We start from the raw sequence: 12,374 nt of genomic DNA, 5'->3' as shown, positions 1-12,374 counted from the left end.
TTGACAAAAAATTTTTATGACAACATATATAAGCCTTTTCTTCTTTCTAGCGGGTCTTACATTTTAGCGTTGTATCTGGTGTCTAAGAAATTTTCAAAATATCGCGAAGAATTTTAAAGAATTTTCCAAGTGTGCATATAAATAATTAGTTTCAATAAATGCGATAATTTACGCTGTAAATGATATCAGAATTTTCTGGCAACTTACTTTAATTTACTGAGAAAAAAACACGTGTTCTAATTTTCTTCTAATGGTGTAAAGCAGTGATTCTCAAAGTGGGGGTCGTGAAAAATATTTGGGGGTCGCTGAAAAATTAATGCCAGATCAATTTTTTTTCGATATATTTTATAAATTTACTATGGATTCATGTTTAGAAATAATAGAAATAAAAAAGTATATAAAATAATTTTTACTTAAATAAATTGCGCATGTAAATAATAAAAACAATATAAATATTTAAATACGAGCCTAAATATAATATTCGTAAATTTGTGCGCTATTGGGGAATCCTCCGAGTTCCACTCTCCGCCTAAACTATGATAGAACAGCGTTGTCATTTGGAACGGTGTTCGCTAGCAGCGTTGCGTCTGTAGGCAAGTCGAGATAGAAATACAGTAGAGCGTCGTTATCCGAAAACCGATCAACCGAAAGCGTTTCAGTAGGCAAATTCGAATTTCCGCTAGTGCTGTGGCGTTGCAATATTTGGCTATGTCTTGGGATACTCCGATATTATTTTAGTTGATATGCGTTTTTAGCTGGCAACATTGGCGCGACCATGAGAGGGTACTTAACACCCTTTCTCCGGGATGTTTTTCTACACATACTCATTCTTCGGGGGTCCTTTAAAATTTTTAAGTGCAAAAGGGGGTCGCGGACCAAAAAGTTTGAGAAACACTGGTGTAAAGTATACTCTTTTTGACAAGACTATGTCTTGTTTATAAAATCGCGGTGCCGTTTTGAGTCTCCGAGACTTAAAGAGGTCTTCTTGGGGCTCCAAGGAACGTTGTTTAACGTAACACAATATGTTGATATTCTTGTAATAATAGGCAGACACATAATCATAGTAGCGTAAATTTCACTGTGTGTGAAAGAAACAAAAAGATGGCGGCGCCCTACTATCGATAGTATCGGATGGATGAATCTATGATTTTGAAATGTGTTTTTTGGAAACAAAAGTTAAGAATCTCAATTGTAAAAGTAAGTATGCACCAACTCTTTCTTTTTTAATTTTATTTACAATTGAGACATATATGATAAGCATTTCCAAAACGTATAGAATTTTGTTAATTGTACAGGATTCTTGCATTACACGTTTTTTCTTATTTTACTTTCTTAAGATACCTGACTAGTAGACGTGTTCTAAACAGATAAAAAGGTAAATATTTTCATTACAGGAAATAGCGGCGCGCCAGTAACGGCGAAGACGCCGAGCGACCGCTATCAATTAACGAACGCACTCAAAAACATTCTTGTCTATATTTTTTATATTTTAGGATTTATGTTTTTTCTTTATTCTCATAAATTTGCCAATTTTTATTTATAAAACTTATAAAAAATATATTTTTTATTACTTTTTAAAATCACATTATTTTTTAGTTCACAGAGAAAAGCGCCTCTAGTGGCAAACAATAAAGGATTCGAAAAAGTTTTCAATTTCGGCGGCAAGTTTGACATGTGTGTATAGTAAACTATTGGAAATTTCAGTTTATAACGAATAATATATAACGTTTTTAAATATTAAAGAATAAGAAGATTAATTATGACCAAGAACAAGCGTAAGACTGGATTGACTCCACGTGCTATTCGAACAAACGATCGTTCTTTTTCATCTTCACCAAGGTTCGTTAATATAATTTTTATATTTATTTATATATTAATTAATTTCCCAAACGTCTCTAACGTATTACAAAACTCATATAAGAGTTGAGAATATCAAATTTTAAAATGAATACAAAATGTTTAGAAATTCATCTTTAATTATATATATAATTAACATTCAAGAATTTTTAAAATATATGAATGTTAATTATTAAATATATGACAATTAGGTCATCCTGCTGTTTGTGTTGGTCAACATTGACTATATATATATTATACAGATAAAATATATAATAATTTTTTCAATGTTGGCTGATGTAAACTGCACGATTACTTGACAGTTATATCAAATACACTACACGATGTTACAAACTATACCAGAAGTTAAATTATAGTACTTTCGGGATTATTCAAACTAATTTGAATTATCTTATCAAAAATAGTTAAATAAAGTGACCACAAATAGGAATTGTCTATGTGGTTTTCTCATTCTCTGCATAATTTTAATTTTTTGTCTGCTTTTGGGCATCTTTCATGTTGGTAGTTAGAAGTCATTATTGCAATCTGTGGTGGTTGCTTTTAGCTCTTGGATAAGTGGAGATGAAATTATTTTCTTCTCATTTAATGCTTTAAATTTAATTATCATTAAGTTTGAAGTGTTCGTATTGTATCGGATTGATTTGTCGTCGTGGATTTTTGTGCGTGAGGATTTTGTGGCTGCCTGTGATGATAAATAACCTTTGCTTCCGGTGACAAAACTTTAATAATTCGTTAAACGAATGCTTTCCACCTTACCCCGGGTCTGCTTCGGATTATAGAACGATTCCGAAACCGGAATGCTGGGAAAAGAACATTTTTAAGATTAAATTTAAAATATTTCGAACATACAAAAAACAATAAATTATTTGTTGGTAAATAATATTTATTATATCGAATTACCTAAAATTATAAGTACACGAAGGTTGCGTTATATGTGTATGGTGAATTTGCGTATTAACGACCGTTATGTCTTTGTTTTTTGTATGTTCGTAATATTTTAAATTTAATCTTAAAAATGTTCTTTTCCTAGCAGTCTGGTTTTGGAATCGTTCTATAACCCGAACCAGACCTTGGGTAAGGTCGAAAGCATTCATTTAACAAATTATTAAAGTTTTGTCACCGGAACTAAAGGTTATTAGTACCGGTGATTAAGTTAGAAGATATCTTTATATGTTGACATTGGATATGTGATCTAATATGTAATGCTGTAATCTGTGAATTGTTGTTTTCAGATGTTAAATTGAAGTTCAGTAAATAAAACAAGTTAAAATTTTTTGAAAAACTATGAATAAATATTTTTTTGAATTATAATTTGTTTTATTTTCATAATTTTTAATTTATCATTTCAAAAATTAATATTTGAAAAATTACATAATACAGATTGTCTGAAAAAGAACTGATGGATTACAGAAACTCTTATTTACTTTAGGAAAATAGATACAACCATATGGTTTGTCCTGATTATTGAGCAAACTCATCTTTGATGCAACCCATAAACCATATTTCCTGAAAAGGGATGGTGATGGGGGTCAAACCAATATACACACTTGGACACATTAAGGAGGATTGGGTTTTGACTTATTCACTGGTCTTTTTTTGTATTTTGTTTTTTAATGCATAGATTGCATATTATCAGAAAATGGTAAAGGTAAAGATATCCAATTTTTGGAAGTTTATCAGTATCACCTTTTTGTTAATAAACAGCAATAAACAGTAGGGTTTCTCAAACGGGATCCCAGTTGTTTTTTTAACCCGGGAAATTTTTCTTATCCCAGGAAATCCCGCAAATTTCTTAAAAATTACTTTTTTCTTATTTTATGTTAAGGTTGAGGAAATTTTGCAAATAGAAAGTATAATTAACTCATAAACTGTCAGAATACATTTGTATTTATTAATTTTAAACCTACTTATTAGATTTTTTAATTTTTGCTTGTTATGGCATGTCACAAAGAGTCAATAATCAATATGTAGCTTATTTGTAGCAGAACTCTCAAAATTCTTTACCAGTAATATCTGGAATAATTGTGCTTACGCTGTCTTAATTTTTAACCATGACCAGTAGCTTCGACAACTGCGTAACGCCAAGTTATGCAAATTGGGCAGGGATACAAACGAGTACGAAGTCTGCAAGTATGAAGTTTTTCTTCATAACCTGATTAACCTGATTATTAAAGACAAACAAACTGCCGAATTATTGAGCTATGATGTTTCTATTAAAGCAGTCGATGTAGACAAATCAAGAATACTAGAGAACAAAAGAAGTACTACAATTTCAAAAACGAACTAGAAATCTTTCAGGATACAGGTGAAAAACACACAATATTGGTCCTTTCTTAAATACATTAAACACAATTCCAATGACATCAATTTGATCGGAAAAGACATTCTTGGTAGCAAGACTTTTCATTACTAAAATAAGAATTAGATTGAGTGATTGGAGTATTGATCATCTTTGCTTTTTAAAATCTTATAAAAATTTACAATATTTTGTATTATATTTTATTTAAAAAAACAAAAATGATCTTCTAAGTTAGATGTTTGATCTAAGTCTTTTTTTTTTTTTTTTTTTTTTTTAATTTTCAATTCAATTTAAAAGCATTTTTGTTGTTATTGTATGCAGTTTCCAGCAAACTTTAATAAATTTTTTCTATTTGTGAAAATTTCTACATAATTCAAAGATAATTTTTAATATATATCTTACACAGCATTATTAATATGATTTTGGAGGTTACAGAACATATTAAATTACTTTAAAAAACAAAAATTAATTATATCATTTGATTTCATGATATTCTGTATATCTTAAAAATAATTAATTTTGTCCCAGGAAACAGTTCACTTTTATCCCGGAATCCTGGGACAAGCAAAAGACCGGGAAATGAGAAACCCTAATAAACAGGGTTCCATGCCCCTGGAAAAGTAGGAAAAATTGGGGATTTTCATTAGTGTTGAGAAAATGTCAGGGAATTTGCCTGCTTAGCTGCCTTGTTGATTTTTTCTGAAAATATGATTGACTAAGTGTAGCTGTCTGCAGGCAGCAAGAAGTTTTATGGTGCAATACAACTTATTGAAAGGAGTGCAAGATATTTTCCTGTCCCAAAGTTTCTCCCAAGCATACACACAAAATCTCTCCAAATATTTATGATAGATAATTTTAATTTAAATGGTATTATTTATCATTTTTCATTTTAATAATTTTGATTGCATAACAAAACAATTTCTGATTTTTTTCTAGTTTATTAATTTTATAAAGTTCATGAAATTTAATAAAAGATAAATTTAATAAATATACATGAATTATACATGATTTTTAATGAATAATAAATAAATAATTGCCTTTTTTTCCAAAGCCATGTAGATTTATGGTTGTGGATTAAAATTAATAACAGAATAAATTACTTTAATTTAATAAAATATTTTATTTTTAGTTTTAGTAATTCTGCAATTAATAAAAAAAATTTATATATACCTACCCGGTAGATGCAATATGGACCTTCTGTATATTGGGTCCGCTAAACTTTCTATGAGAACCAGAATGCAAGAACATTTCTCAGACATGCAACATGCTAGAATTTTCACAGCCCTCTCTACTTATAAAGCGTATCTGGAAATTGTGGTGGACTTCACGCAGTCCAGACTTCTCACAACATCCCAGATGGATGGAGGCCATAGAAATCTTTAAAGCTAATTTTGAGTCATCTTATTAAGGAGGAAATGATGATGTCGATGGCCTAGCATCCACTACTTGACACAATGATATAGTTGTTGGTTGAATCTTTGTTTTGTGCAGGACAATGCATGCACAGCTTTAAATTTTTATACTCATAATTCAAATTATGTTTTTTTTCAAAAAACACTTTTATGTTCCAAACAACTTTCTATCTGGTAACCATTATAGTGCCTGAAGAACTCAGGAGTTAGAAAATGTTTGTCTTGAGATAATTTTTTTGCTTTCTTCACACCAGTTATTGGTTCTGTGTTCATCATTAAGTCATATGCTGTTTTAATTTGTCAATGTGCCATACTGTAAGGGATGTGAGGGTCATGAATTTGTACAAAGTTGATCAGGGGAAATTAGGGAATTTAAAAGAAAAATATGAGTAGGAACCCTAAATAAAGTTTCATTTTTTTCCCTATAAAAGTTACAATGCTTTATTTTCAAGGGGAAGAGAAAAAACATGAGATTTTTGGTGAAAGGTATCTGCTGGTACACAAAATGCCATTGAAAAGTGGGGAGGGAGACCAAAAATTCTCAAATTTAGGGCAAGTAGTGGCCCTTTATGAAATTTCAATAAGTGCACTGTGTGCTAATCTCACAATATTGAGACAATATTCAATCTTTCCAAATATTATATGATTTGTCTTAAGTAACAGTATTACTAAAAGAATATTCATTATAAATGGATTCTTTTAATGCTGTTACTCAAGACAAGATAAGTTTTTTAATGTTTCAATATCTGTAACAGATCTTTGATAAACCAGGCCATTCACATAACCCCACAAGAAAAAATTCAAAGGAGCAGTGTGAAAATAAAATTGGTTTATTTTGCCCAATTCATCTGTTAGGAAAAACTGGAGTAACAGTAGAACCCTGTGTTTTTGTAATGCAAAAACAAATACATTTTATGTTTTGCTGATTACTGTAAACCCCTATGTGTTGATCTGTTTTTCTTAAATGCATAATACTTTTCATTATGTGGGTCCACCGGGAGGTCGGACGGATTCGGACCTCCTTTTTTTTCGGTTAACAGGTCGGTAAAACCTGCCCACTGTCAAGGATGGCGGTTTCCAGTCCGGAACTAATTGCTTGTCAGGTCGAGTGAAGGAGGAGAGGGAGCTCGTTGATAAGACAGAGGCGAGATTCGAATAAATAACCCCAGTTAAAACAACAAACAGAATTTATTACGAGACAGTAGAGAACAGTTACACGGGATAACATTGACAGAGATATTACGTACTATGGTAGGAAAGTACGAACCCGAGAGAGAGTTTACAAATAGGTGGTCGTCATACCTCACAAGGATGTCTGAGTCAGATGATCGGAGTCAGTGGTCGGAGTTACGTCGGAATCCAATCGCCGGCATAAAGGCTTTGAGTCCGACTAGAGGAGGGTGTTACAAACGACGACCCCTCTGTCCTCGCTCCCCTCCTTTTTATTTCGTCCCCTTGTTAATTTTCTCGCCAATGAGCAAATTTTGTCTTTAGTTCCGTTCTGACTCAGTTTCGAGTATCGAGGGAAGGGGAAATAGTCATTCCCCTAAGACGGGTTGACTTTTGGTTTGGAATTTGGTTATTAATGGCGAAATAAAGAATAATTTAAATTTATAATTTGCCGGTCGATTCGTATTGTCACAATTATCTAACAATTCTTTTTTGGACACACTGTATTTAGTTAATTTGAACTTACATGTATGAATTTTGACATACAGCATAGCTAAAAATTTATTAATTTAATTCAGTTTATCCACATTCATTATTGAGATTAAATTAACTAGCTAAATAAATATGGCCGTTATGGACAAAGTGATTAATCGGGCGTTATTCATAATGCCCGATTAATCACTTTGAATCACTTATGAATAATGACCAAAAAGGGCATGCAGTGTGATAAATATTGATTAATTTATCAAATTGACCGGTCATTATGAATACTGCTATCAACTAGTCGGGCAAAGTGATAATAATACATTGAGGAGTGATCATCCAACATACACTAGCCAATTGGCACTCTAAGTTGCCGATTGTATCGCGTGGAGTGCGTATTGCGTTTAGTTCTAAATTTTAAATTGTGCAACATTAATTAATTTGATTAAAAAACTCCACAACAACACAAAACACCAGGGTGTGTTAAAAAAAATTGTACTCCTAGAACCTATGTCCGGTGTGACGAAAAAAATGAAAGGGTTCACCACAAACGTTTTCGAACTTCACAGCAATTCGAAAACGTTTGTGGTGAACCCTTTCATTTTTTTTTTGTCACACCAGATATAGGTTCAAGGAGTACAATTTTTTAAAAAACTTCACTTATTTTATTTAGAAATATTTATTTTTTGTGAATTATTTCGAAGTATTTTAAAAAGAGTATGTAATCTTTTAAAACTAAGTACTTTTAACTATATTAATTAAAGGGTAAAATTTTACCTATGTGCACCATCATAGCAGTGGTGGAAACTGTGCTCTCGACGGATTCCTCCCGGAGGGGAGCTGCCAGCAGGCTGCCAATTGTTTAACGTCACTAAATATTGATACATACTAGTTATTGATACATGTGTTCAAGAACTGCCATGAATAAATAACTAGTAATGTTAAACAATCAGCGGCCTGCCAGTGGCTCCCCTCTGAGGGGAATCCGTCGAGAGCACAAACAGTTACGACCGCCGCTGAATTCGGTACTAAACACAATACACGTGCGCAATTCAGACACAAGTGCTGATTGGCTAGCGTATTTTGGATGATCACTCCTCAACGTATTATTATCACTTTGCCCGAGTAGATGATAGCAGTATTCATAATGACTGGTCAATTCGATACATTATTGAAATTTATTACAATGCTCAATTTTGTTGGTCATTATTCATAATGCCTGTATTAATCACTTTGTCCATAACACGGCTATAATAAATTGAAATCAGAGAATGACAAATGAACAGACTAAATTTTTTTACAACATAGTCTTTTATTACCTACAATCAAATTTTAGAATGCATTTCAGGTACCAAGACTCTCCACCAGCCTACATAAATCCATACAATATAAACACAAAACCATCTCAACACAAATAGCAATTCCAAACTAAAAATTCTTTTATGTAAATACAGTGCACTGTTTACATAATATAAAACCAATTACATTACAATATACAAAAAAATTAAATAACTACCAAACAATAAAATTTTCAATGATAAATTGTATTCTATCTGGAACTGGTAAATTCCATTCATTTTTTCTCTTTCCAAATTCATTCAATAAATGACATCACTGTTAACAATAATTTACTATCAATTATGTTACAAATTTTAAAGAACGAATCAAATCCATGCACTTACGTTATTACAAATTAATTTTTCCTTAAATATCTTTACATTTCACTCAAGTACCACTCAATTCATTTCATAAACTTCTGTTATTAAAAGAATAAACTATCAAAACCAAATTACACAAATATAATATAAATTTAAAACAGTTGACATCACTTTTTATTAATTTTTTTCTTTTCACTCTCAACACAATGTCACTTTCACTTAAACATCAGTTTTGCCTTAATCTCAAATTCTTTAATATATCACTCCATTCCTCATGAAACCTCAATCCCATGTTGTTATTTATTTGATTATTTTCTGTCATTATAAATTCTATTTTCACCCTTTTACCCTGGCTATGCCTTATAGTTCAGCCGCTACTACTATCGTAAATGTAAATGTCATTATAAATTTAACATTATTTTTTTATAATTTTACAACTTTTATTACAAATATTGCTATTATGTTTTGCAGTCATTTGTAGTCAACTACAAGAATCAAAAAATTAAGGAGAAATAACAATAATAAAACTTAATTACTCTTTGATTGTACTTAATGCTTGATGACTTATTTTAAAACCTAATGTTTTGTAAATAGCAGTTTAGTTTCTTTATCATTGTATAAATAATGTTTTGTTTAGTTTTGTTATTAAGTTGTTTTATTAATTTTTTAGTCCTTGCTAGAAAATTTGAAAAATTTACTGATTTTCAATATACAGTTCAATAATAAAGTCCCTCTGTAGTGTAGTCAAACTCTGACGAACTTTGAAGTAAACTCGAATTTCCCGCCTCAACATTAGTCTTTTATATGCGTCGATGGCGAGCTAAAGGTCAATCGGCGATCACCATATTGGACGAAGCTCTCTCGGAGGACCGGCGGCGGTGTGACGCCGTCGACCAATCGACGTCTACAAATTCGATCCTAATGGTCGTGCCTTTCGGCTGCGACTGTTACCCGTTTGAAAAGAACTGGGAATCGTGTTCCCCCACGATCCCACCCGACAAACAGTAATAATAGTTTAGAATATTTCAGTAAAAACAATGTAACCATAAGCACTTCTGGTATCAGTTTTGATGAAAGCTGAATAAGTTGATATTTTAAAGTAATTCAAATTTTGAGTGAAGTAATATAGACTGATAAAATAAGAATATGTAGTTGACCACTTTGAACAAATGAAGTAGAAAACTCTTTTGGATCTTCCTATGAAAGATTCTAAAAGCTTTGTAGCTGCCTCATTAAATATACAAATTTACATATTTGTAATTTTTTGCAATCCAGTACAAAATTTAAGCACGCACACATACACGCTTCTGTTTATTAATATTTACAATATACTCAACTTATTGTGATCACAGTATTGTTATCGGTCATTTAATGTAATCATAATTTACATGCCTCAAAACACATTTTAAAATACACTTATAAAATTTGGTTGATTATAATCAGAATTCAGGTATAGTTTTCACTTTAAGTAGGCATTTTATGGCATATTTTTGCAGTTTTTATCCTTTTCACATCTATAATTAAAACTTAAACTCTGTGGACAGAAATCTGAAAAATTTTTAATAAATTTGCAGTTATGTTATAAACAAATTTATTTCGTATATTTTTGAAATAGACTGTAATCTGTACAAATTTTGAAATTCATTCTTGTGTAATTTTATTATGTAAAGATTTTTTAACGTTTCAAGGAAAATTACTCACCAGTATTTAGTAAAAGAAATAAACATTAATTAAAATGTGTTCCAAATACATGCAATATTTGGAACACATTTGTAAATTGTAATTGAAATGAGAAATTAAAATTTTTTCCGCAATTGCCCGGAAAGCTGATTTGGATAATATACATACTGCTTATGTAAAGTCATTCATCATCCTTTACCCAGCCGTTACATTGGTGATTTGCTTCGTCATCGTCAGTAACCATGTTCTTCATTCTTACATTATGGTCACAAACTACAGATAATGTTGATAAATTATACTTCGTTTTATTCTGTTTCTTACTGTTCTACTCCATAATATAACGACTTCACTGATTACTATATCGTCATATCTGTGTAATTTTTGTTTTCAGATTATTTTTAACACAGTTTTATTTAACATTTCTGAATTGTTTCTATTTATGTACTTTTTCATGTAGTAATTTATTAGGAAATATAGTTCGTTTATAAAAAGTTGCTTTATCTATATTATATGTGAATATTAAAATTAACTATATGTATTTTTAATTGTTTTGGTACTCAAAATTAGATCAATCAGTAGCATTTCAAACAGAAGTCCTCAATACAGGCAAATGAAAAAGCCAATGCATAAGAAACGTCGCTTTCGTCCCGGTGTTAAAGCAATGATGGAAATAAGAAAATATCAGAAGAGTTCTGTAAGTACTTTTATGATGAAATTTTGTCCATGTATATTAAAAAGTAATGAATTCTATAGGTATTTTATGCAAAACTCAATTTATTCTACATTATTAGTTGTGTTTTATTTTAATGTAAATGGTAATGAGAAACATAATTTTCCAATTTTTTACATTTACTAGAATCTTCTTCTTAGAAAACTGCCGTTTATTCGATTGGTGAGAGAAATCACTGCCGAATTAACGGGAATTTTTTATTACTGGGCCAGCCAAGCACTTCTAGCTCTTCAAGAAGCTGCAGAAAGTTATCTTGTCAATTTGTTTGAAGATTCATACCTATGCTCTTTGCATGCTAAACGAGTCACATTGATGCAGGCAGATATACGTTTAGCCAGAAGAATTCGTGGACGTGCACAATTATGAAACAACAAGACTGTTTTTAAAATGTCAGAGTTCAAGCAAAACCTTACTACACTTCATTTACAGAGTTACTACTAATTGAAATCCAGCAATTTAAAAAAAAAACCAACATGTTTCACGCAAATTGTACAGAAACATTTCAATCAAATTATCTTGAATTGAAAGTTCATATGGTCAAAGGTCGACACGTACTAATACTCCAGGTATCTATTATTTTTAATTAATATTTCAACTGTTTATCACATTAAAAAAAAAAAGTATTCTGTAAAAGCTTGATTTTAATATTAATGAAAATGTAAAAATATATAAATGTATAGACGTTAAACCTATAAATACATGCACGTTTTATCATGAAGGTCTTGAAATCATCTTCCATTGTAAATAGTTCAGTAGAATTTATCAGTTTTTCTGCCTATTTATCTATTATTATATTATAATCTACATGATAGTAATCATTATTTTGATACATGGTTGGGAATATTGTGGTATATATTGTATTTTGAACAATATTTTAAAATATATATAACGTGTGTTTATTATTCTTAAATTTGGAATATTGAATTGTATCATATAATAAAAGTGCATTTATTTTAAACGTGTTTGTTAAAGTAGTGATAAAAAAATTGGGTGTCGAAGAATAATTACAAAATGCCGAAATTTAAGGTAAGACTAGAGGCAATATGATATAAACGTTTTCCGACTTTCAACGTAACTGATGATAT

At 30.6% G+C, this 12,374-nt stretch overlaps 1 protein-coding gene across 1 annotated transcript in view; it reads left to right on the top strand.

The window, feature by feature from the left end:
• LOC136975020 (uncharacterized) overlaps nucleotides 1-11,964 on the top strand; it is a 98,239-nt gene extending 86,275 nt beyond the window's left edge. Inside the window, exons 2-4 of the mRNA XM_067270011.1 lie at nucleotides 1,744-1,839; nucleotides 11,127-11,253; nucleotides 11,416-11,964. Of these exons, the coding sequence (XP_067126112.1) occupies nucleotides 1,760-1,839; nucleotides 11,127-11,253; nucleotides 11,416-11,655 (447 nt within the window). The 5' untranslated portion in view covers nucleotides 1,744-1,759 and the 3' untranslated portion in view covers nucleotides 11,656-11,964. The remainder of the gene's footprint in view (nucleotides 1-1,743; nucleotides 1,840-11,126; nucleotides 11,254-11,415) is intronic.
• Nucleotides 11,965-12,374: the final 410 nt, after the last annotated feature.

Source organism: Centruroides vittatus, unplaced genomic scaffold (assembly GCF_030686945.1).
Source record: "Centruroides vittatus isolate TY-2023 unplaced genomic scaffold, ASM3068694v2 contig_361, whole genome shotgun sequence".
NCBI lineage: Eukaryota > Metazoa > Arthropoda > Arachnida > Scorpiones > Buthidae > Centruroides > Centruroides vittatus.
Note: the sequence above shows the minus strand (reverse complement) of the source record. Positions and strands in the feature narration are given on the sequence as shown.